The sequence below is a fragment of the Oreochromis niloticus genome, linkage group LG20, assembly GCF_001858045.2.
Source record: "Oreochromis niloticus isolate F11D_XX linkage group LG20, O_niloticus_UMD_NMBU, whole genome shotgun sequence".
Classification (NCBI taxonomy): domain Eukaryota; kingdom Metazoa; phylum Chordata; class Actinopteri; order Cichliformes; family Cichlidae; genus Oreochromis; species Oreochromis niloticus.
In genome coordinates this window covers 26,296,914-26,320,262 of record NC_031984.2, presented here as the reverse complement: position 1 = coordinate 26,320,262, position 23,349 = coordinate 26,296,914, and the positions used below count along the sequence as shown (strand labels likewise).

Below are 23,349 nucleotides of genomic sequence, written 5' to 3'. Positions count from 1 at the left end.
ACATGCATGAAGAGGATGATGTGGACAAAATACTCATTTGCCTAATAATTCTGCACTCCCTGTATATACATATGTGTGTGTGTGAGCGAGACAGAGAGAAGAAAGAGAGAGAGAGTGTGTGTGAGTGACCTATCGAAGATGTGTTTTCAGCACAAGTTACCACGGTGATTTAGATATGTAGTTAGACCGCCATGTTCCCACTTTGAGCACTGCGCAGTTCGCTACCTTACTAATCTCACCTCGTAGTGTTTTCTACAGTCAATGAGTACAACCCTTTATGGGTACAAGCTAACCGTTAACTATCAGCCCACATACCGTAGCTGACTAAGGTAGTCTTACGTATATGTTTTCTAAAGGGATTGTGAAATCTGATAAATTTCCTGGTGACTATGTTTCTTTGCGTCCAACAACATTTTTCTACATTTTTGGTGTAAACAGCGTGTTCCTGCGTTTATCTTAAAGGTATCTTACCACAAACATCACCGCAATGTTGACAGCTCGAAGCCCCATGTCATCTCCATAACCACCGCTGACAACAACCACTGCAGACATGCGCAGTCGTACACGTCGTAGTCTAAATGGATTGTGGTCAGTGTAGTTTTATCAGCAGCATTGGCTGGGGACGTTTATCCTTTTATTTAGTCTTTTGCACGTTCTCTTGTATGTTTTTGTGCGTATTTGGATACGGTAGGATTTTCAATAAATTCATAAACGTTTTGTATTGTGTTTTCAGAACAGCAATAATACAGCAACAATAATAAAGGAAGTTTGATCTCACCTTCAGAATAAAGGCATAAAGTAGCAGTAGCTTCAAGATTTGTTTTTCAATTATCTTAACAATAACATGACGACAGCAAAGGCAATAAAATGCAAAAGAGACTAAAACAATCAGTCTTCACTTAATTTCTTAAAGCTACATTTTGGTACATTTACTAGAGTTTCGTTTTTTAAAAAAAAAAAAAAAAAGATATTCACTTAGTTTGAAAATGTTAAACGGAAGTTGTGAGCTTTAGCACACTTACATCAATCTAGCAGCATGGATGACACGAAGAAATGGCCAGAAGTAGAAAAAGCAGCGACAGAGAAGAGGCGTGAGTTGGTTTTACAGGGGCCCGCTGTTGATAAGAGAATTTCCTCAAACGAGGGACTCGACTCCTCCATCTACTCTCTGACACTACTGAATTATCTGGAAGTTAGCCAGTGCCCCAGTCTGACAGAGATCCACGAGGATATCCGGCATCTGACAAACCTCCAGAGTCTCATCCTGTGCAGAAACAAGCTCGCATCCATCCCTAATGTCATCGCCAACCTCAAGTCTCTAAAGGTCCTAGACCTGTCAGTCAACAACCTTACAGTCTTACCAGAGGGGGTCACTCAGTTAAGGGAGCTGAACACCCTCAATGTGAGCTGTAACAGCCTGGAGGTCCTGCCTGAGGGACTCTCTCAGTGCACCAAGCTCTCCTCCATCAACATCTCCAAGAATCGCGTCACCGGGTTTCCTGCTGACTTCTACTCCGAGAAACTGGACCTGCTCAGCACCGTGGTGGCCTCTGACAACTTAATCGAAGAGCTGAGTGGAGAGATTCACAAACTAGCTGCTCTGAAGGTGAACTCCATTTACAAAAATGTTGTTTTCCACCAATCAACAAGCGTAAACATGCCTTAATTTCATTTTACTCGACACACGGTTCACCTCAATAGGAGCCATGTTCACCAGGGCAGTAAAGCGCTTAACATATGGTTTAAGATGGCTTTCACTGTTTGCTAATATTATATGCTGGATAAACTCACTGTTTTAAACATGCTTTGTAAATATAAGGTCCTCTATGTGAGGACCTGCTTGTGCCTGCTTGGTTGCAGTAAAAGCTTAAATTATGTACACTTAAACTTCAGGGTACTTTTTTTAGAGTGTGAGACTCCTGTGACACTCTGCCCTTGGTTTTGTCTTCCCCCTGCCTGTCTTTGCAGGTCCTGGATCTCTCCAATAATAAGCTGAGAGAGATTCCCTCCGATCTGAGTGACTGCCCCAAGCTGAAGGAGATCAGCTTCAAAGGCAACAAGCTGAATGACAAGCGTCTGGAGAAGATGGTTAATGGGTGCCAGACCAAGTCAATCCTTGATTACCTGAGAGGAAAAGGAAGAGGCAGACAGGGGGAAGATAAAGGTGATGCTGACGGAGGACGCAGCACAGACAAGAAAAAAAGGCAGCAGCAGAGGAAGAAGAAGGAGAAGGCGTCAGATGAGCAGGACGAGGTGGAAGAGCTGAACAAGATGGTTGTGAGGGTTCTCCACGTTTCAGATGCTCCCACGGCACTTACAGTCAAAGTGAGTGCAGAGGTGAAAGATGTGAGACCCTACCTGGTGTGCTGCATAGTCAGAGGTATGAACCTAAAGTCTGGGAACGCTCTCAAACGGTTTCTGATGGCTCAGGTAAGATCCAAAACCTCACTATGATATTAATTCTAATCTGACATACCCAAATATGTGGTATAGAGACCAGAAAGAATGGCTTTTTGTTTTTCCAGACAAAACTTCACGATGACTTGTGTGGTAAGAGGACCATAGCAACCATTGCAACTCATGATGTCCAGCAGCTCAGAACTCCCATTATGTATGATGTCAAACAACCTACCCAGCTGAAGGTACGAATAGCAGAGAACTATCGGTTGTTAAACACTCTTTAAAAATAAAAAAGCATCCTAATTTCACATGTTTATTCACCATTAGATTGTTGCGCTGGGTCGGAAGGAGATGACCGCCGTCGAGCTTATAAGGCATCTTCATCTAGAGGCTGAAGAGCTGAGGAAGCAGAAGAAGAGGCAGAACGTTACAGGCCTCCACAAGTCAGTACTGCATGTTCATTTCCACACAGCACAAGCTTTGTTAACACTGGGTCAAAGATCTCCATTAGTCAGCCTCATAAAACCTTTGTGTTGAAGGCCCGAACCAATTTTACGTACTAAAGACAATTTATGTCAAAAATCCAAGGAACTGTTTAAGTTAGAGGTGTGCGAGATGGTGTTTAAACACATGAGGGCAGTAGAGGTGTGTCAGACCACAGAATTGGTTTCAGTATTTTGGCCTTGAGCACTAAGTATCGTTCCATTTAACAAAGTCAGGGGCAGCGCTTAGACTTCAGCTGAGGTTTCAGAAATAAATACCAGAACACCTAAAAATGAGTTTTAAGTTCTGCAAGGTTAATGGTTTTAATTGCAGACAGACCTCTCGCCTATTCTGGTCTCTCTGTCACCAGGCCAAACTGTTTTTTGTTCTTTTTGTGTTGTTTTTAAAGATACCTCCAGCTTCTGCAAGGAAAGCCACTCTATCCATGTCTAGTAGATGCAGAAGGTGACGTGATTTCATTCCCACCAATCACCAACAGTGAGAAAACCAAGGTGTGTACATGTGGATATTCTCCCTATCTTATATTAGTCATTTACATTAATATTTACATTACTTTTACAAAATACAATGGATTTGATTTTTAGAGAAATAACAAGTCAGCTTGCATTCTGTCCTGATTTAACAAGACAGAATTAAAGCTCATCAGAGGTGCTTATCAGCTGATGTTCTGTGCATCATTGTGCTGTTTTTGTGTCTTTTCGTGATCTGACAGAAATAATTACATGAGCTTTACCGTACAGATCAAGAAGACGACCAAAGAGTTATTCTTGGAGGTCACGAGTGCGACCAGCCTGCAGACCTGTAAAGATGTTATGGATGCTCTGATTGTAGTAAGTGCACTTACAGGTCTTCCTGCCTTTTCTTCAGTGAATGATAATTTATCTCTGGATCACAACATGAGACAAGGATGCACAGTTCTGACTGTAATACTTGTTAGAGAGGCCCTGAAGGAAAATCGGTGTCCTGAGGGTAGCAAGAGGAAACTCATTGAAGGTTCGGTTCTAAGTAAATTTAAGGGGAATATTTTTGAGCAAGTGAAAGCCTCAGTCATGGTAATGTGCTTGGTAGTTAATGGAAAACCTTTTAGTAGACTGATACTGCGAGGTTAATGCTACCGGTAAGGCCGAAATGGGGATTGAATCAGTACTGATGGTACACATGTCTGGTTTAGGAAATCTGTTTAACAGAATCAGTTTTTTTGCAGTTTGCAAAATCCACTCATTTTTTCTCCTGAGTAGTATTTCTAGGCCGTTAGCACCTTGTCATGAGCTGTAATGTTAGAAAGTTTGGAGGAAATGAAGAAACTTGAAGACGAGAGCTCAGAAAGGTGTTGCAACCTGTAAGCAGTGTACAAAGCCAGACTTTCTTAATTATAGTATTGCTTAAATACAAAAAGGAGTCAGTGTTGTGACATGAAGTGCTTTAAATTCCTAGAAGAGGTTTTTGAGTAGAATGAATCAAAGAAAACAGAGACGATCAGTGACATTAAGAAGCACCTTTACTTTTATGTGTGAGTGTCTGGGGAGCAGCTGTAGTATTACACAGTATTTGCACCTTATAATTGGCGTTTTCTTACTACACATGTCGAAGAAGGATCGAAATTTTACATGCTTAGGCTGATTATTTGATTTAAAGGCATTATAAAAAAAATTAGTAAATGAGAAATTTTCTGTGTGTGTTCTTATGTTATGCAGTGGATCACTTTACAGCCTTTTTCTGAAATGGACAAATTAATTTTTCTCAAAATTCTACATACAATATATAAAAATGGCAAATTGAAAAAAATGGTTGAAGTCATTGCAAATCTTTTGAAAGTAAAAGAAAAACAAACAAAAATATAACATGTATAAAAGAATACATGCCTCTTCTCAGTACTTTGTTGAAGCACCTTTGGCAGAAATTACAGCTTCAAGTCTTTCTGAGTATGATGCTACAAGTTTAGCATACCTATAGTTTTTCTCATTACTCTTTGGGAAACCTCTCAAGCTCCATCAGGGTTCAATGAGATGTTCAGTCGGCCCCTCAAGGACATTCAGACTTGTCCCAGAATCACTTTATCTTGGTCGTTGTCCTTTTGGAAGATGAACCGTTGATCCAGCCCGAGGTGCAGTTCCTGCTACCAAAGAAAATCCCCACAGTATTGATGCTGCCACCACCATGCTGAACCACAGGTAGACTTCACTCCAGATGTAGAAACATCTGACAGACGCTCAGTGAGAACAGGATGCACCTGAGCTCAATTTTGAGTGTCATGGCAAAGGCTGTGAATACCAATGTGTTTTTATTTTTTATAAAGAATTTAAATCCAACCTTTTTCACTTTTACATTATGGGATGTTTTGTGTACACTTTTGAGGTGATCTGATGTGATCTCTGTGGGACTTCTTGGTAAAATAACAATCGAAAGAATTGCATACACACATTTAACAGGCAGTTCATGTTTCTCTGCAGAAAATGGCAGAGTTGAACAAGTTCACAGCAGAGCATCAGGAAGAGGCGGGGTCAGACGGAGAAGGGGGTGGCCCACCAGTGCCTGCTGACAGCAGCGAGACCTCCAGCCAGCTGATCATCCAGCAGGTGCGAACGGTCGACCAGGACGGGAACCTGAAGGTGGTGTACCCGTCAAAGACGGATCTCTCCAACGACATGAACAACCTGACTATTATTTGGTAACAGTGCATTGGATTAAACCTCATGTTTGTACTCATTCACATGCTACGTGAAGTTATTTTAACAGTTTAAAGGATGGGGCTGTGTGAGCATTGAGGCTCATTTTTATGACTTTGACTTAAACGTGCTTCAAATATACAATAACAACGTCGAGCAATGGTTTATTTTGAAAAACCCTGACATTGTTAATACATGTTGCTGATTCATGTAAAGCTTTTTGAACCATATGTAGGTAATTACTTTAATAAATCCATTTGCAAATTCAGCGATCATGGTGTGCATCTGTAGCATCATTTTTAAAACGGAGATAGCCATTCATGTGGAAATGTGGTCACTTTTTATTAGCGGCAGATTTTATTGGCTTTTTTCAGAATTCCTTTAAAAAAACAACTTTACAAGTAAGTAATTTCTAAGTAGGTTTTAATAAACTTTATTTCTGATTGTAGATATTGGCATTCTTGATTACAGCTGCTCATGCTGAATTCAACCCAAACAGGAAAAATAAACCGCATCATTTCCTGTGCAGCAGCACAACATAAAACAAGACTCAAAGCTTTTATAGTATGCAAATTTGCCATGTTTATTGTGTTATGCAGATTGTACAAACAGAGTTGACTAATATTATATGTTTCCCAGTGAGAAACCACAAGATTAACAAAGTGTCTTATTTAAAATTTGAATGAGACAGAAATTTTAATCTTATATTTGTGAAAGTGAAGTAAATGCTTGTGACATGAAACTAATATCAGAGAAGTTTATGGAGTGATGGTGACAGGATCTGCAAAAGAGTGGAAAACAAAGGTGTGGTAAGATTGTTGGCATATTCTGTGTGTATCTTGCATTTCTCCACACCCCAACACAAAAACTCTGTATGGCTGGATTAGCTCTGTCAGTGCAAACAGCCAAACAGGTACTTACAATCACAAACGTAAGACACCTCCAGGTACTTGTACGTGCCACCGCAGGGGTCTCCAAAGACAGAGTTGCTGGCGCTGACAGTACAGCTGTTTTTCCCGTTACACCTGTAAACGTAGAATGGCATGACTGAAATGGGCCATTGAGTCACTGATCCCATGGAATACATTACTAAATCTGGGCAACATCTAGAATTGTTTTCTTTTTTTTATCTTCATATATAAAACCTCCACCTTCGTGGTTCATTCTTTGTCTTATTTCCTTCCAAAGTGAACAAGGGAACTTGTTTACGCTTCACTCACTCACCTCTCAGCGACTTTGGGAGTGGGGTTTGAGCAGTACACATTTTGAATCTGAGAGTCAGGCCGCCTGTAAGAGCAGGTGGTCTTGTCAAGGCGTCCGTAGTAAGCTCCGTAGACAAATATTACCTGCCCAACATCTATGCCAAAGCAGAGGAAAGAGGCACAGAATGAAAAGTAGCTCATTTGTAGGGTTCGTCGCATTGGTCCAACACAAATCCAAAAAAACGTAATCTTACCACAGTACAAATGTGCCAAAGAGCCCTCACAGGCCACTGTTTGAACTGTCAAAAAAACCAGCAAAAATAAACATCAATCACATCACACAGACTGGTTAGGAGACTCATGCAGACGTGTGACTGACTTGCTGGGAAGCAGGTGTAGTTGGTCTCCAGGTATTTGAAGATGCCGACGCAGGGATCCGAGGTACGAACGACATTTGTGTTTATCTCGCACACCTTCCTGCCATCACACCTTTAGGATTAACAGTGAGTGTTATCTATGTAGTGTATATAACATAGAATATATAGAAAAATACCTGAAGACTCACTGGCAGGTGAGCACTAAAATATAATACCTTGTCTTAAGGATATCCACGGTGCCGCTTTGAGAGCACTGTGTATTGTCAAGCTGATTCTGAGGCCTGCCCTCACTGCAGGTCTCACGGTCTCTACGTCCGTACAGTGCTGCCTGCACTCTGATCACTCCATTATCTGTTAAACACCAAGGAATGTCTTTTTGCACCCGAGTACAACTATACTGTATGCTTTGTCCTTAAGCCAAGAATATATGCTCAGCCAAAACTGCAAAGCACTTTTCACAGCTTAATGAGCTTTTAACACATTTCTGGAAAAAATATTACTAAGGCAGTATTTTTGACCTGACATCTTTATCATGTTATAACCTTAACATTTTCAGGGTTATTTAAGCTAATGTTTAATGTGCAAAACTACAATGCTGGTTGATGAAAAATATTTATGCTTTAAAAATCTAGATGTGCTGTTTGTTGTGGATGCTGACACACAGACTTGGATATTTTACACATACCACAGCTTAAGTGCTGGACATTGATTCCATCATCGCAGGTCACTGCTGTCTCCGTGGAAACAACTAAAGTAATACATATGAAAGTTTAAGTTAAAGGTTTCTACTGTATATAGAGAATAAATGCTGCACTATCAGATATTTACCTGATGATGTGAGCAAACAAGCTGTTGCAAGCACTGAAAAAAAACATCAGTGACAATTTTTATTATACAAGTAAAAATGACACTTTTTAAAGTTTGAAATCTTTCTCTATTATTACAGAGAAGCATACATTATTTATAATTTTTGGATAATATATAGGACATAACAACAATATTAGTTTCTGCAGATTTTATTAAGTAAAGTTTGTACACTGGTAACAACTGTTTCAAATCAATCAATTCATCGCTCATTCTTTACTCCATAGGTAGCGAACACTGTAGTTTATTCTGTAATGATTAAAATCTAAAAATAAATAGATAAATTTACCTCCAATGCATCCTAATTTGGATATGAACCCACATAATAGTCACACTGGCAGTCTATCACTTGTATACTCACGCAGCGTGGTGCAGAGTCTGTAGCAGAGCATGGTTGTAGAAGCTCCAGTCTCGAGAGGCTTGTAGAACTGATAGTGGCTGGGACGGTTACGCTGGTATTTATCCTGCTGGGTCAAGAATTGAACAAGAGCTTGACCTTGCACAACTACTGGCTCTTACCTCCTGGTGAAAAACGTGAACATGTGACCAACTCGCATTGTTGTTCAAGTGCATCAAACGCAATGGACAATGACTTGTTGTCTTTGGACTGCAATGATGATGATGGTAAGAATTTCACAAAATCAAAGTGGTTTTTGTTTTCAAGCCCAACAAAGGGCTCATTCATTACTCTTGAAAATTAGTCTGTTCCCAACATATGTATTACAGTTGTCTCCTGTAAGGAGTGTCCATTCCCCTTCAGGTGTGGTTAGATTTCAGGGTTATGGCTTGGTGACACACTTTTTTTGTGTGATATGTTTGCACAAGAGTTGAGGTTTTTAAGAGGTGGCTGTGTAAATTTGTAAAAGGTAAATGAGCTGGAACTTCAGGATAACATGTGTAAATAGGTGAATGACGCTTGTAAAAAGCAATTTGAGTGCTCAGAGTAGAAAAGCGCTTTGTAATTAGGTCCATAATTTGTCTGACACATTTTGCCTCTCTACACTACTAAAGTGGATTTTAAATCAAACAAAATATACAGCATGTTTTTAGTCCCAGTACTCCCATTTACACGTTTTAATCTATGCCTTTGAACACTTTCTGATTTTCTCACACCTGCTCAGATGGATATGTCAGGACAAATTTGTCTGTTTCTGTTTGCAACTTGAAACAGCATTTGCTGATGAAGCATCTTTGACATTAAGTAGTCATAATAATTTCAGATAGCTCTTTGAGTGGTTACAGTTTATTTTTTTAGTGAACTTCCTGCAGTAACACCTGTTACTGTATTCCTGTCTCGCCCTTCTTAAAGACCCAGATTTACCGCACATCTTGAATTACTGCAGCGAAACTGTACCAGGAAGTGATACTGTAATTTGATAGGATTAATAAAGATTATGTTTGCTTACTTTACTTAGTTACAACACAGCACATCCTGTTAATTTAACATATTTGACTTCATATAACTACTAGAATTTTTATTGCGTTTATATTTTTCTGCATGATAAAGAAATGTAGCAAATGAAAACAATCATGTCAGCAAATATGAAAAAATGTGGAAAATTACATAAAAAGCTGTGGTATCTTTTATTAATTCACACAAAATGTCCTTTTGTGTAGTTTTGTGGGAGTTTGTTCTTACCAGGAGGAAAAGCTGATAAAACTTATGAAAATGCAGTTATAAAAAAATACATATAGTAGTCTTTGCCCTCCTTCACATTTTCCAGTGCCATCCAATCTGTCAGACAGGAATCTTTGAGGCTTATGTTTGAAAGCCCTGCACATGACAGACCAAGGGATCTATGATTAGGACTCAATATAAAGTGACCTAAATCTGAATTAAGGTTATACATTGACAGTTATACGTATTCTCCAGGTATTGTGCCGACACAGGAGTCCTTAAGCAATCCTACACAATCATATTTATTTGTTGAAATTAATGAATTCAGTGATGATGCATGAGAAAAAATAACCTACACCTACTATATTGTGTATAAACGTTTACAGTCGGGTTTTCGTGTTTCTTTTCCATAAGCAGAAGTTAGGCCGTTACTGCGCATGTCTGTCTATCAAGCGGGATCGGCAAAAACTATTTTTTATCTGGAAAGGAAATACATTTATTTAATTGCAAAACCGGCCTTTGGCAAACAGTGCGCTCTTTCCTGTCCTGTTTTCGTTTTTCTGCCTACCTGTTCAGTTTCTAAGGCCATTTCACGCTGCCCTATATATTAAATAAAAAACGAATATTGTCCAAAGCTGTGAGCTGTGTGTCACAAACAATCACGGTTTTGAATACTCTGGAAATCTGAGCCAAATAAGAGCAGCTGATAGAAATATATTTTAATTTGAGCTCTACTTTGACTCTACTGCAAAAGATATTTGGCTCACCTTCAAGATGCCAGCAAACGAGAGGGAACACAATGGCTCAATTATTACAGAATTTCCCAAAAGGCTAAATTTTGGTGGACGTGCTGAAGGAATTTTATCCGCAATAACCTGCTGAGATGTCGAACAACCGGAAACTCACTTTAAATTATTGCAGTTAACATTATGTTACAAAGGGATTTTATTTGGCGTATTTATTGTTTACTGAATTACAGACAATTAGTTTGAAAGGTGTTCCTTTTCTAATTGTTTGGAGACCCCTGGTGGCTTTGGAGGGAATAAATCTCTTAGAAGGTAAACTGAAATGCAAACGCCAAGTCCTGGATATTGTAGTAAAAACTAATAAGTAAACATTTTATTCTTATATTTGGACCAGACCTCCATACTGTAATTTATGTTGCACACGCAAAACCAAAAGTATGTTACAAAAAAAGGGGGGAAAAAGAGAAAGGTGTGTTGAGTTCTTTAATTACTTTTTCAGCTGTGTGAAGCCATGAAAGGGACATGCAAGCATCTGATCATCCTTTCTGAGCACTACACTTTCAAATCTTAGTTATTTTTATTGTTACCGTACTACTGTGACTATCACACTTTCGTTTTGTAGGAAAACCCTCAGCCTTCGAAGCTACCCTATTTTGCAGAACTTAAAATCTTGGCTTGCAGTTTCACACAGCCAAATTGCCCTCAAGTGTCTGACACTGGCTTCCTGAGAGTTTTGATGAGTCTTGTGTGACGTTCTTGTATGTATTGTCTGTTTCAAATCCCTGCAAACAGTTTAATGATATTCAAAACTGAGATGTAACGATTTTTTCTTTTTGAGACGTTTTTGGTGGACGTCTTACACTTTACTGTTGCTATTAATTTCCCATCTTGAAGAAGTTGTATTTGTTCTATCCCAAACACATCTGCAGTTACTGTGGCTACATTCTCTATTAAATGTGTTTTTTTTTATTCTTTAATACACTCTCAACACACTGTCACACTCAGAATCTGGTCAAAAATGTTGAGTCTGCTGCAAGAGCTACCTGCAGAACTTGTGATAAAAGTAGGTGGGATCATGAGACTTCTAATCAGTTCAAATACTTACAAATGTATAGTTGATTTACACCACTTAGCAAAATCCTTTTTTTTTTCTAAAAGGCATTTACAACTTTATATATTTCTGTGGCTGAGCGTGGCCAGCCTGGGTTCGAGTCCGACCCACGGCCCTTTGCCGCATGTCTCCCTCTCTCTCACTCTGCTTTCCTGTCATTTCTTGACTGTATCTGTCAATAAAAAACTTAAAAAAGGCAAAAAAGGCAAGATTTTATGCTTAATTATTATTTAATGTTTAAAAGAGGATTCAGTACTTCAAATTTGTTGAAGTCAACACTTTCTAATTCCTACATAAGCACAACAGACCAAACAAAGAGCCGTGAATGCTTCCACTCTCAGTGGAGATTTCATATAATACTTGTAATCTTTTATAATTATTACAATAATTAATAATGTACCTTTGCCGAAGAGCGGACCCTGCACCAGCGGGAACAACGCCACGATGAAGACAATAATTAATAATGTAAACTTTTACTACAGACAGAAAGAAAAGAACACACAAGAATCTCACTCCTCCTTTTATTTGAGTCTGATGTGTGACTCATATCTAGTTCATGGAAAGTTATCCCAGCATGAACAAAACAGCATTTTATACATGATCAGTGCATAAACGGACAGAACAGGAGAAAGAGCAAAAACAATGGAGAGTATAAATTAAACATTATTGGCTGATGCACATAAGAAGATTAAAGGTTCGCAGAGTGCATGGATTATCTTTCCTCGGTCAGCTGCTGTATCTGTGAAACAAAAATAACCTGAATAACATTTTCACAGTAATAGTTCTGTATTTTAAAAAGCTCATTTAGAAACCATCAGCCCTTAGAAAACACAGAGAGATATTAAAAATACAAGACGTGATCCATTCAGTTAAAGCAGATTCACAGCAGAGTCAGAAATCACACACACTGCAACTGTGCTGAAAAAGAAGTTATAGTGCTGTGAAATGTGGAACTGACACAGACTACCGCACTTGATCCATTATGTTTGGGTTTGAAAGTAGAGGAGTTTGCGGAGGAAGTTAAAGGAACCAGGCATTTGTTTGTAGAGCCCTTTTGCAGAGTTTTGGGAGACTTCATTGTTAACCTAAAACAGGAAGAGTCAATAATCAGACATCACTGTGTCTAAAGCCAATAGCTCTTAAAGTCCTCAGTTATTTTTGCTGATATATTAAGAGAAGCTCACCATCATCAACATTGTGACCAAGTCATCAGTGGCAGCGTTTTCCTCAAGTATATAGTCCAGTGTCTGGACGTACCACGAGCCCGCCTGAGTCTCTCGCCAAGAAACATAACCTGTATTGGTCACATGGCCAAAAAGGTATTAAGGACACATAGATCTGAAAGGCTGTTTTTGTTTAAAAGAAAAAAAACAAAACACGCACCTGGGAAAGTAGAGTAGGACACCAGGATGTCACTCGGAGTGGGCAGGCTGGGTCTGGCGTCCGGTTCATCAGACATGCTCAGGGAGTCACTGCTGGATGACATCGGAATAGCGTCCGTCTGGTCATCCATTCCACCAGAGGATGGTTCGACCTCATCGGGGGACACCTCGAAGCCCATGTCTCTCTCATCTTGGGGACAAACACAAGCTCATTTTTACACCTCACTTGTTCCTATGAATTTTTAAACCGTGCGTTCTGTGACAGCTACCTCCTCCACAGGCCTGGATGAAGAACAGTTTAGGTTTGCCTTGCAAAGATGGGCAATGCTGGCCATTGAGGTAGTTTGTGATAATCTGCACTGGTACGTACTGTCCGTCCACACCGTACACGGCACCAGGGAAGCGGTTGTGATTCACCTAAGGACAGAAATATTAGCAAAAATCATCTTACATGTCAGTCCAGTCAGATGTAGATCTCAGAAAATTGCCTTGCTGGAATAATGACATTTGCCAGTTAAATATTAAAACATTAACTGTAAAAATATTAAATCCTGTGTATTTCCAGAGTATTCCAGCTGATTATTCTGAAGGGATGCAATGTTTTTTTAATGAACTGTAAACAACATCACAATCAGCTCAGCACATCTTACCTCAGTGCCATGGGACAACATGATGACCACGCAGCAGTCATACTGGGAATGATCCTTCTTGGACAAAGTCAACAGCTCGTGTTTGATTTGCTGAAATGTGGAGTTAACCGTTAGGCCCGCAATCTTTAATACCCTTCAACACACACAGAGGCAGAAGACCCGATTCTTACTTTTTGTCTCAGGTTCGTCTTCACTTCCACAACAAAGTTGAGTGTCTTGAATCGTCTCTCCAGCTTTTCACAGTCTATGTTGGAGCCCTTGCGATTTTTCAGCATGCTGTGAGGTTCAAACTCCATGTTGTTTATGATGAGGCAATGACCACACGGGCTCGCATCCATTTTATAGCTCTAAGGCACAGAGACGCACAGAGTAAAAAGAAAACAGAGAAAGGGCCGTCACATAAACATGTAAGTGTGCAGCACAGAAATGGCGCTTACCTGAAGGCTGTCACGTCTTATTCTGCCTGGTCCTGGTCTTAACTGCCACCCGTCAGGCGCTGTGGCACACACATTAATAGACATTAAGCACAAATAAACTTACAAGACTGTTATTTAAATGGATCGCATAGCTTACTAGGAATAGGAGAGATACTTGGCTTTACAACATCTTTACTTGGATTGTCATCATCAACTGGAGAGGCTGTTAAAGAAACAAAGAACACACAGATGAGTCAAATTCTTATCATCTGAAAGTGTCTGGCTCTAAAGACTCTCACATTAAATATTCCATAATGAAATACACTTACGAATTGGAAGAGGCTGGATTACAGGGCGGACAACTTTAGTGGGTGTTGCAGGCTGCAGGGTAACAGCTGGAGCTCCATTCTGTAGGAGCTCTGCCAAACTCTCCTGCCCCGTCTCCTGAAGGCACTCCAGAAATAAGGGGAAAGCCCGACTCCCACGGGTTTCCAGGTCCCGGACTAACTGCCTGGCCTGGTCTCGTCTGGTCCCAGCGCTCTGATAATAGCAGACAGTCTTAATTGAGTACAATTATGAATTTTTTATACCCGCCCCGGGTCAAAAAAAAAAAAAAAAGAAAGAAAAAAAGGAAGAGAAAACCACAGTGTCATGACCGACCTGTATCTCATCGATCATGTCCTGGGTGAAAACTCCTTTTTCCAGAAGGCCATCATAGAGTTTTGATGGATCCAAGTCTGTCACCAGGTTAACCCTGTTCCGCTGAAGAATCTTCTTGTGTGTTTCATCCATTGTCCATTTAATGCTAACGTAATAGAGAAAAAAAAAATCTGTAACTAAAAATTTGTTATTTCGTTTTCGATCACGGTTAAATCTATGTCGTCAAAGGAGCACAATGATCTACTTCTTCGTAAAAGTGAAACGGGTACTTTGTTGTAGGAGTGTCGTTTACAGTTCGTATTTTCTTGTCGGTTTCACAAGCTATTTCCTTGTTTACATCAGCGTTGCCTGTGATTGGTCCACTTAAGGCGGATGAAGAAAAAAGGGAGGGTGTGTTAGATTTAATTTACCCCGCGTTCGTTTCCGCGCGGGTAGCGACCGATAGCCAGCTGAAGCTAAAATCGCGGTACGACGAGCATTAAACCAAACGCACAACTAAAAAGAAACGTAGCCTGTCGACAAAACACTCAATTTCCCGAAATGACTTTCGACACCGGACTCCACCCCCTTTTTCTACTCTCGCTCCAGCTTCGCAGCAGCAGCAGCAGGTTATCGGCTTGCCCTGGAGGATCTGTGGGATGCTGCTGAACACACCCTTTACATTTCGCTGTCGCTTCGAATCAGCGTTGAGCAAGAAGAGGCATTAATAAGGGGGCAAAACCTTCCCCCACTATGTGGCGTTGTACCGGCTGACTGCATCTGCTTCAGGTGACTATAAACGTGCAGATGTGGCGTTGAGACAACCGCTGTAGCAACGCCACTAACACTAAGGGTTTATCCTCGAGGAACACCGTTACTGTCACGGCCCTGTAACATGACACCATAATTATATATGATTTTCAGCTGCCGTATATCGCCTAGCTTGCTTGGGTGCTGTTGTTAGCATGCTGTAATACTGTTTTTAGCATATCGTGCCTGCCTTCACTGTTTCCCATCACCAGAAAGCTAATGGAGGGAAAGGTTTCTCGGATTTGCAAGCCATCTAAAATATAGGTCCTGAACATTTTTTGCCCACTTTAAATGAATGGTGATCGCTCCTCTGATGTGTTGAAGGTAACTGTGATGGCACGGTCAAAGCTGTCTCTGCCACTGGCCATTGTGGCGGTCCTCCATGTGCTGCTGGCGGGACTTGTCTACGCTGAGCCTGAGATGGACCCATACAAAATATTGGGAGTAACGAAGAGGGCAAGCCAGGCAGAGATCAAGAAGGTCTACAAGCGTCTTGCTAAAGAATGGTATTTCCTCACGACACTTCAGGCTTCAGGTTTTAAACCTCATTGTGCTCTGAGCTAATAGAACTGATCTTCTCTAGGCATCCTGACAAAAACAAAGATCCGGGTGCTGAGGACATGTTTATAAAGATTACTAAATCTTATGAGGTTAGTTGGTTTTATAAATAGTATTATTGATGTGTTACATATACAGATGAGGACAAATGATTCCCAGGTTTTGTCAACATTTTCTCAAGCAAGAGATTATCAACATGGCATTTCTAAAAATACTAGTTTTCTTAAGAAAACATAAATTATTTCCTAATGCACATAAGATTGGAATGACTTCATAAAACAAACAAGCAAAGATTACCAGGGTCAATATTATTACCCTTCTGAAGAACTAACCTTTTTATTGAGTCATAGCACAAACCACTGCTGTGCAATGATGTGCTTTAACTTTGTGATGCTCAAAGCTTGTAAAATCAAGTTAAAACTGAGGCTTATCATGCAATTTACTCTTTCTGTGTGTAAAGTAAAATATTGTAAGCATCCAAAATACAAACTGAAATGTCTGGAAAAATTCTCGTCCAGGGGTGCTAATATTTTTGTCCTCATCTGCATTGAAGTAAAACTTGGATGCCTGTATTAGGTGGTGTGAGTCAGTAAAAGCTAATAATGTATTTATATTTGTTCTACCGATCTAATCCAGATCCTGTCCAATGAGGAAAAACGTGCCAATTACGATCGTTACGGGCAGATGGATGATACTCAGCCATATGGCAACGCTCACTATGGCCATCGCCACGATAGCTTTTACTTTGACGAGTCCTTTTTCAACTTTCCCTTTAACAGCAAGAATCACAGAGACTTTGCTGACAGCAAGTACACATTACACTTTAATCAGTACGTTAATGATGTGGTGCCCGACAGCTACAAGAGACCGTACCTGATAAAGATCACCTCCGACTGGTGCTTCAGCTGCATCCATATTGAGCCCGTCTGGAAGGAGGTGGTGCAAGAGATGGAGAGCTTAGGTTTGGAGTGAACCTATAAATCATCCATTTACATGCATCTGCTGTGTAAATGTATAGAGTGAGTAATGATGTGTGTTTTCTTGATATCCTGTTTGTGCAGGTGTTGGAGTAGGTGTGGTGGATGTAGGCTATGAGAGACGGTTAGCCAATCACCTCGGTGCTCACCGTACTCCATCGATACTCGGAGTCATCAATGGCAAAGTGACATTTTTCCATTATGCTGTTGCGAAGGAGCACCTGAGGCAATTTGTAGAAGATCTGCTTCCTCAGAGACTTGTGGAGCGGGTAAATGTCTGCAGGTCTTGCAAAAATGAAAACAAAAAACGTCATTGCATCGTGAGGGATTTTTAGACTACATTTATTAAAAAGGATTTGTTTTCTAAACTACAGGTAACTGACAAGAATGACCTGCAGTTCTTGAACAGCTGGCACGAGCTCAACAAGCCTCACGTGCTTCTGTTCGACCAAGTGCCTGCTGTTCCTCTGCTATATAAAGTAAGTGTTTGCTCATTTTTATGCTACATGGAACTGAAGTGCATCAACATACCAATCACTTATCTTTGTGTCTACACAGCTGGCAGCTTTTGCTTATAAGGACTACTTGCAGTTTGGCTATGTGGACCAGGGCCTTTCAGAGACTGCTAATCTGCAAAAACAGTTTAATATTAACACTTATGCTCCGACCATGCTCGTTTTCAAAGAGAACATTGACAAGCCAGCTGACATTATACAGGTAAATTAAACCAATATCTACCCTTAAAATAAAGTAGTGCTGTGTGATACTCCGATTTTTGCTATGGAGCCAATACCAATATCAGTACTTTTAACCCAAAAAACACAATTCAGTGCACTATATAGTGAATTTAGAGGATATTATGCTAGCATCCATCCAATACCATTGTTGGTATTGATACTATCAACATTTAGGATCAATCTGCTCATCTCTAAAATAAAGTAATCCCTTTATTTATTTTCTTAAACCACTGTGAACTTAATGCAAAAAACTTGATTAAAATGTCTCTTCACTCTTTGTTTTTTTTCCATCTCTACAGGCAAAAGGAATGAAAAAGCAAATTATTGACGAGTTTATGTCAAACAACAAGTTTCTCCTCGCGCCACGGCTGGTCAATCAGAAGCTCTTTGATGAGCTCTGTCCTGTCAAACAGTTTCATAGACGCAGGAAGTAGGAACACATCTGTTTACTCCTGATGACTCTAAGCAAGTTCACCGGTTTTGTTGTAAAATCATATTTTTGTCATTCACGGTAACGTCTCTCCTCCTTTCAGATATTGTGTCCTGCTGATCACGGGTGATGAAGAGATCTTTTCCTTTGGGAATCAGGCGTTTCTCTCATTTGCTTCTGCCAACACCAGGGAAGTTGTGAGGTTTGCCTATGTCTACCAACGGCTACAGCAACCGCTTTGTGACATCCTCACACAAAACAAGGACACTGTGCAGTCGCAACCACAGGTAGAGTGTCATATATTGTATTGAGAGTGTAGTGTCCTGTTGTCAGTCTATACCTTTTATAAATTCTTTTCTTGGGTTCTCATCCCCCATCTTCTTTGGATGTGTTGGGGTGTGTGTTCAGGTGGTTATCCTTGAGCGACGTAATGCTGCAGGAAAAGCATTTTTCAAGCCAGTTACCGCCTGGAATGGCAGTGAAGAAGACAAGCAGTGTCTTCAAGAGGAGCTGGAGCGACTTCAGAAGGACCCATCCATTCTCATCCATGACGCCATGCTGCCTGAACTCAACAATGAGTTTGCCTCTGTATGTTCTCTTTGAGTGGATATCATGGGTGTCAGTCATAGATTGTATCTAAAGATGGATGTAGCCTCTACGCTTGAAAAGTGAAACCAGTGCAGAAATGCCTGAAAACTGCAGTCTTTTTAATGACCAACAGGGGGCGACTGATTGGAAGTCTTATTCTATTGAAGCCTTTGAGAAAACAACAATACTTCTAACTTAATTCATGAGATCAGTAAATACTTCCCTCATGAGTTTGTGTTCTAGATTTTCAGTTTCAAGCATTTTTTTTAAAAAGCGTGATGTTTGTAAATAACATTCTGTGAAAAACACAAGTTTAAACAGGATATATTTTCACACGTGGCTATGATATGAGAGTGTAATTTCCTAGGTTTTCAGAAGGTAGCGAACAGATGATACCTTGACTACGTTCATCTTTCATTTACAATTTAAAGTCTGAAACCTGAAATCTGCAAAGATTCCTGTGTTTACCAACCACCAGTCCTACCAAGCCCTGTTAATGCTTTTGCTCTGTAGATGTTTGTAATCCGATGGATCTATGCATCTTACGATTACCTCTCTGAAGTCATTGATGATATTCTGCATAACAACTGGTAAGTAGAGCAAACTTTATTTTTCATGAACAGAAGTTGTTGAAGTTTTGAACTGCTACTACGGCAGTATTTAATTTGCAAACAGTACACCCCGTGCTTTCTCTTTCTGATATGGAGGAGTACACATTAGCGATGTAAATACACTGTGTCTCATTGATGACTTGCAGGCGTGAGATGATGCCCCTTCTGTCCCTCATCTTCTCTGCCTTGTTCATCTTGTTTGGGACCGTGGTCATTCAGGCCTTCAGGTTGGCTGATTTATTGTACACATTTTTTGTTTCTGTAATTTCAACAGTACAAAGAAACCGAAAGGGAGGGGTGGGGGGTAAAGCAGCAGTGCTGTGAATCTCTGCCATTCCTGTTCATGCCTTTTGGAATTTCTCTCCGTGTTTTTTCAGTGACTCGAGTGACGATAAGCAGACAAAACCAAAGGCGAAAGATGGAACAAAAGCAGAAAATGGGTCATCGGGGAGCAGTAGTACATCAAGGCAAGACTCTGTTGCTTGTGGAAGTGAAATGCACGAAAAATGTTTTTCAGCTGTGTTTTTTCTGTTTTTTCTTTAGTCGGCCTCCCAAGAAGAATTTTGTGGAAGTGACTGAGTTGACAGATATCACCTACCTGAGCAACCTGGTGAAGCTGAGGCCAGGACACATGAACATAGTGCTAGTGCTCACTGATGCCTCCAAGAACATCCTCCTTAGCAAGTTTGCCAAGGAGGTCTATTCTTTCACTGGGTAAAACAAGCATTCACTCTGGAGTAATTTAAATCCAGTGTACGTGTGAGTTTCTTTTGTGTGTTTATCATATTTCTAAATCTTGTTTGTACTCTCCTAGGAGCCTGACACTACATTTCTCCTTCCTGAATCTTGACAAGCACAGCGAGTGGATGAACACACTGCTGGAGTACACCCAAGACACCATGCAGATCGATGCCGACGACGACGAAGGGGCAAACCGCAAGATGGACTACACCGGCTACGTGCTGGCACTTAACGGTCATAAAAAGTACCTGTGTCTGTTTAAGCCCGTCTACACCGGGGAAGACCTCGACAGCAAGTCGTCCGAGGATGAAGGAGCCGCCTCTTGCGGGAGGTCGAGGTCCAGTTCCCGCGATGACCACCCACCACGTAAATCCAACCGAGCTCGCAGCATATCCACCCTGCAGATCCACCACAAACTGGACCGCCTCGGGTTGTGGATGGAAAGGCTGATGGAAGGCACTTTGCCTCGTTACTACATCCCAGCCTGGCCGGGACTTGACAAAATCACCCCCAATAAATAGATGGCAGGTGAAGGACTTAGTATTTATCTACTGTAACACTGAAATGGTTTCATTCATTACTGAAGTTTTTTTTCTTTTTTCACTTGAGATATATATTAAGTACAGATTTTTCCTAAGTTGGGCCAAAATTATAAACTTGGCTTTAGTCTAACTACTGTGGAGGAGGCCTTTTAGCGTACCTCTAGTACTCGTTGCATGCTGTATTATTTTTTTAACTGCTGTTAGTCATATTTTTATTCAGGCAAATGCTGCTTCAGCCTTGTGAAGAGGAAACAAAATCACTGTGGTAACGTCTACAATCTGGACTTCATGGCCATAAATCATATTTACTCACACTATGAAAGAGGCCGATAGAGCCTTAGAGTCAGGTTATAGTCTGTCAGAGCTTGTTCGCAAGACGCTCCAGGATTTCTATAGGCTTGGACTCAGTTGTACACTTAAAATGTGGCACAAATAGTAGTGTAACAGATTAAATTAGGAAAGCTGTAGAGAGAAGCTCAATTTCAGATGCCCAAGTGCGGCGTCACATTTCACTTCTGCAAAGTCAGACAAACGGGGGAAGGAGTTTAAAGCCTTCACTGATGAATACTGTGAAAAGAGATGCGTCAACCCAACATTAAACATCTTTGCCTTTGTATGCATCTCACTCTGAGTTTATTCATTATCTCCAGTGTGCTGACTATTCCTGTGCAATATACATGTCATGACAATGCCTTTTACCCTGGACCTTGAGGCATGCTCCTTTTTTTTCCTTGTCGCTTTTTTGTTATGGGGTTGTTGATACACACAAGATTTGCTCAACAACCTTGGCCTACTTAGAAATCTTAGCCAGTAGCTTTATGTAGCAAACATGATAAACAGGCTCTCCGTTTCATCTTCTGAATGTTTTCCAACTGGCTGAGGCTGACTAACATGCCCTCTTAAATTACGTACCCAACTGAAAGTGGAACTTAGGTTATGCTTGCCTGGTTTATACATTTTGTTTTGTTCACATTCAATGTAAAAAAGAAAAATACTGTTACAATACTTTTGTTGGTACAAAGTGATGTGAATATTGCACATAACCATGTTATCTATACGACATGTATTTTAAAAAGGACTTCGTTTGAAAGATACGGTGAATGTTTTACACTACTGAGACTACGGTTGCTTGTTTGTTTTTGATTAAGTAAAAACGTGTCAGCTGTCATAAGATGTTTCAGGTGGTCTTTAATACTGTATTTATCTTCTTGTTAGTTGTAATTAAATGCATTATGTTTATGGATTAAAACTCATTGTAATGTGTTCCGAGATTAGCTTATATTCCAGTTTAATGGTTTGGGAATACAGTTGCCCCAGGGGCTTCTTCTGCTGTAGCTGGGGGGAAGTAGATAGATTAGCTTATCAAATGTAAGAATCAATGAAATTTATGAATTATTTAAATAGCTACCAAAACCCCCCCCCAAAAACCCCAAGTTGTTTGCTAATAGTGTGCATAAACTGGTGAAATTTGTTTCTAGCCTATCACAGGTGAGAAGTGTGGTACACCCTGGACAGGTCTGACATTCATACTTATGGGCAATTTATAATCACCAAGTAACCGAACCCCACTGACTGAATGTCTTTGGACTATGGGAGGAAGCTGAGGTATCTGTGTGCAAGCTGCAGACAGAAAGGCCCTGGGCGCTTGGTGGATTTGAACCTGGACCTTCTTGCTGTGAGGGAAAAGTAGATAAAATTCTGAATAAATACTCGCTTCTGTTTTGTATTCATTGACTGTGTTTAGGCTTGGTCAGGCTAAATGAAAGATAATAGTCTTATTAAAAAACTGGTTTTCTACCATTTTAAACACACCTTAGAGGGTGTGTTTGGCAGAAGGTTTTGAAAGCATACTTCTAAGTGCATGTTTGAACTGGAATTTTTCATAATGCTTTTAAATCAGGAAAATATAATATTAATATAATAATAGTTTACATGTTGCATCACTTGGTTATAAATTATTATTTGTTTCATTTCAACAGAGCTTGGGCTTAATGTGGGCTACTGTATTAACAACCAGATTTCCCACATAACACAGCCTTTCCCATTTCCACACCTCTCAAACTGCACCCTACCAAAGCTGCAGCGTGTTGTAGTGGTCAAATTGCCTGCTGTAGACCACTAACTACAGCATGCACATCGCCTAAAGTTCCAACTGCAACTCCCACTGCAAGTCCCGCTGCAACACAGCCTGCCAATGAAGTGTATCCCCTTTGCTAACCCTCACAGCAGTTTGCAAGGCCCAGACTGCATGGTGCGATTCCCAACCTGCCTGCTGTATTTAACCTAAATGACATTTGAATAAACAGAGCAGAATACAGCTGGACCACCATGTAGCTGCTGTTCGTAACCTAATGATGAAATTCCTGCATGTTTGTGTGTGTAATCCTTCACAGCCTGGCAGACATAGTAACGGAGACCCTTAGTATGTTATAAATTTATCAAATGAACAGTGGTTGAGATAAGCAACAAACATGCATATGCACTGTTTCACAGTGGATCATGGCATGTTGAAGTGTTTCTGCTCTTCTATGCATAGAAACAGAGAAACACACTCCTCACTCTGGTAGTCAGCCAAGAGGGAGGAGCCAGCGGTATCTCCTGTGGCAAGGTAGTATTGGAATATGAAAATAACCATCTGTCAGATCTGTGGAGGTCATCCAATCCCTTTCCAGCAGATGTTTTTGCATGTCAGCAGGTGTGGTTCTGAATATGGATACCTAATATTGGCCTTCATTTCAACAGGGAGCATGCCATGAAATAAAGTTAGTAGTATGAATACT

The 23,349-nt window shown here is 40.4% G+C and overlaps 5 protein-coding genes across 7 annotated transcripts in view; 2 read left to right on the top strand and 3 right to left on the bottom strand.

Annotated features, from left to right (window-relative positions):
• Nucleotides 1-617, bottom strand: part of cep104 (centrosomal protein 104) — a 36,261-nt gene extending 35,644 nt beyond the window's left edge. For all 3 annotated transcript variants that reach the window (XM_003455345.5, XM_019349960.2, XM_005459875.3), the window contains exon 1: nucleotides 472-617. The gene's annotated coding sequence lies outside the window, so the exon portion shown is untranslated. The remainder of the gene's footprint in view (nucleotides 1-471) is intronic.
• A 371-nt stretch (nucleotides 618-988) lies between these two features.
• lrrc47 (leucine rich repeat containing 47) lies at nucleotides 989-5,843 on the top strand. Its single transcript, XM_003455318.5, has 7 exons — nucleotides 989-1,606; nucleotides 1,969-2,430; nucleotides 2,526-2,642; nucleotides 2,728-2,843; nucleotides 3,293-3,395; nucleotides 3,645-3,734; nucleotides 5,355-5,843. The coding sequence occupies exons 1-7, from the start codon at nucleotides 1,037-1,039 to the stop codon at nucleotides 5,574-5,576; spliced, it is 1,680 nt and encodes a 559-aa protein (XP_003455366.1). The 5' UTR covers nucleotides 989-1,036; the 3' UTR covers nucleotides 5,577-5,843.
• Nucleotides 5,844-6,127: 284 nt separating this feature from the next.
• LOC100699866 (L-rhamnose-binding lectin SML) lies at nucleotides 6,128-8,705 on the bottom strand. The gene is made up of 9 exons (XM_025901777.1): nucleotides 8,375-8,705; nucleotides 7,978-8,010; nucleotides 7,835-7,897; nucleotides 7,365-7,500; nucleotides 7,152-7,261; nucleotides 7,027-7,071; nucleotides 6,795-6,927; nucleotides 6,492-6,595; nucleotides 6,128-6,351 (listed from the first exon to the last, which is right to left on the bottom strand). The coding sequence occupies exons 1-9, from the start codon at nucleotides 8,403-8,405 to the stop codon at nucleotides 6,329-6,331; spliced, it is 678 nt and encodes a 225-aa protein (XP_025757562.1). The 5' UTR covers nucleotides 8,406-8,705; the 3' UTR covers nucleotides 6,128-6,328.
• Nucleotides 8,706-11,995: 3,290 nt separating this feature from the next.
• On the bottom strand, nucleotides 11,996-14,931 carry casp9 (caspase 9, apoptosis-related cysteine peptidase). Its single transcript, XM_025901776.1, has 10 exons — nucleotides 14,597-14,931; nucleotides 14,266-14,476; nucleotides 14,094-14,159; nucleotides 13,958-14,016; nucleotides 13,691-13,867; nucleotides 13,521-13,610; nucleotides 13,140-13,287; nucleotides 12,872-13,060; nucleotides 12,673-12,782; nucleotides 11,996-12,573 (listed from the first exon to the last, which is right to left on the bottom strand). Exons 1-10 carry the CDS (start codon nucleotides 14,726-14,728, stop codon nucleotides 12,469-12,471), a joined length of 1,287 nt encoding a protein of 428 aa, XP_025757561.1. The 5' UTR covers nucleotides 14,729-14,931; the 3' UTR covers nucleotides 11,996-12,468.
• Nucleotides 14,932-15,082: 151 nt separating this feature from the next.
• Nucleotides 15,083-21,812, top strand: LOC100707124 (dnaJ homolog subfamily C member 16). The gene is made up of 15 exons (XM_003455346.5): nucleotides 15,083-15,364; nucleotides 15,710-15,891; nucleotides 15,969-16,035; nucleotides 16,580-16,904; nucleotides 17,005-17,189; nucleotides 17,295-17,399; nucleotides 17,479-17,637; nucleotides 17,957-18,087; nucleotides 18,191-18,374; nucleotides 18,496-18,675; nucleotides 19,189-19,265; nucleotides 19,433-19,513; nucleotides 19,664-19,753; nucleotides 19,830-20,000; nucleotides 20,101-21,812. The coding sequence occupies exons 2-15, from the start codon at nucleotides 15,719-15,721 to the stop codon at nucleotides 20,546-20,548; spliced, it is 2,376 nt and encodes a 791-aa protein (XP_003455394.1). The 5' UTR covers nucleotides 15,083-15,364; nucleotides 15,710-15,718; the 3' UTR covers nucleotides 20,549-21,812.
• The last annotated feature ends 1,537 nt before the right edge of the window (nucleotides 21,813-23,349 follow it).

Excerpts from the sequence above, each read along its gene's own strand:
- lrrc47 (XM_003455318.5), top strand. The coding sequence starts at position 1,037 with ATGGATGACACGAAGAAATGGCCAGAAGTAGAAAAAGCAGCGACAGAG. Across the intron at positions 2,643-2,727 it reads AACAACCTACCCAGCTGAAG|ATTGTTGCGCTGGGTCGGAA; the intron begins GTACGAATAGCA and ends ATTCACCATTAG. Across the intron at positions 3,735-5,354 it reads TTATGGATGCTCTGATTGTA|AAAATGGCAGAGTTGAACAA; the intron begins GTAAGTGCACTT and ends GTTTCTCTGCAG.
- LOC100699866 (XM_025901777.1), bottom strand. The coding sequence starts at position 8,405 with ATGCTCTGCTACAGACTCTGCACCACGCTGC. Across the intron at positions 8,011-8,374 it reads CAGACTCTGCACCACGCTGC|TGCTTGCAACAGCTTGTTTG; the intron begins GTGAGTATACAA and ends GTTTTTTTTCAG. Across the intron at positions 7,072-7,151 it reads CTACACCTGCTTCCCAGCAA|TTCAAACAGTGGCCTGTGAG; the intron begins GTCAGTCACACG and ends TTTTTTTGACAG.
- casp9 (XM_025901776.1), bottom strand. The coding sequence starts at position 14,728 with ATGGATGAAACACACAAGAAGATTCTTCAGCGGAACAGGGTTAACCTG. Across the intron at positions 13,611-13,690 it reads AGACGAACCTGAGACAAAAA|CAAATCAAACACGAGCTGTT; the intron begins GTAAGAATCGGG and ends TCCACATTTCAG. Across the intron at positions 12,783-12,871 it reads GTCCTACTCTACTTTCCCAG|GTTATGTTTCTTGGCGAGAG; the intron begins GTGCGTGTTTTG and ends TGACCAATACAG.
- LOC100707124 (XM_003455346.5), top strand. The coding sequence starts at position 15,719 with ATGGCACGGTCAAAGCTGTCTCTGCCACTGGCCATTGTGGCGGTCCTC. Across the intron at positions 16,036-16,579 it reads AGATTACTAAATCTTATGAG|ATCCTGTCCAATGAGGAAAA; the intron begins GTTAGTTGGTTT and ends GATCTAATCCAG. Across the intron at positions 18,088-18,190 it reads CAGTTTCATAGACGCAGGAA|ATATTGTGTCCTGCTGATCA; the intron begins GTAGGAACACAT and ends TCCTCCTTTCAG.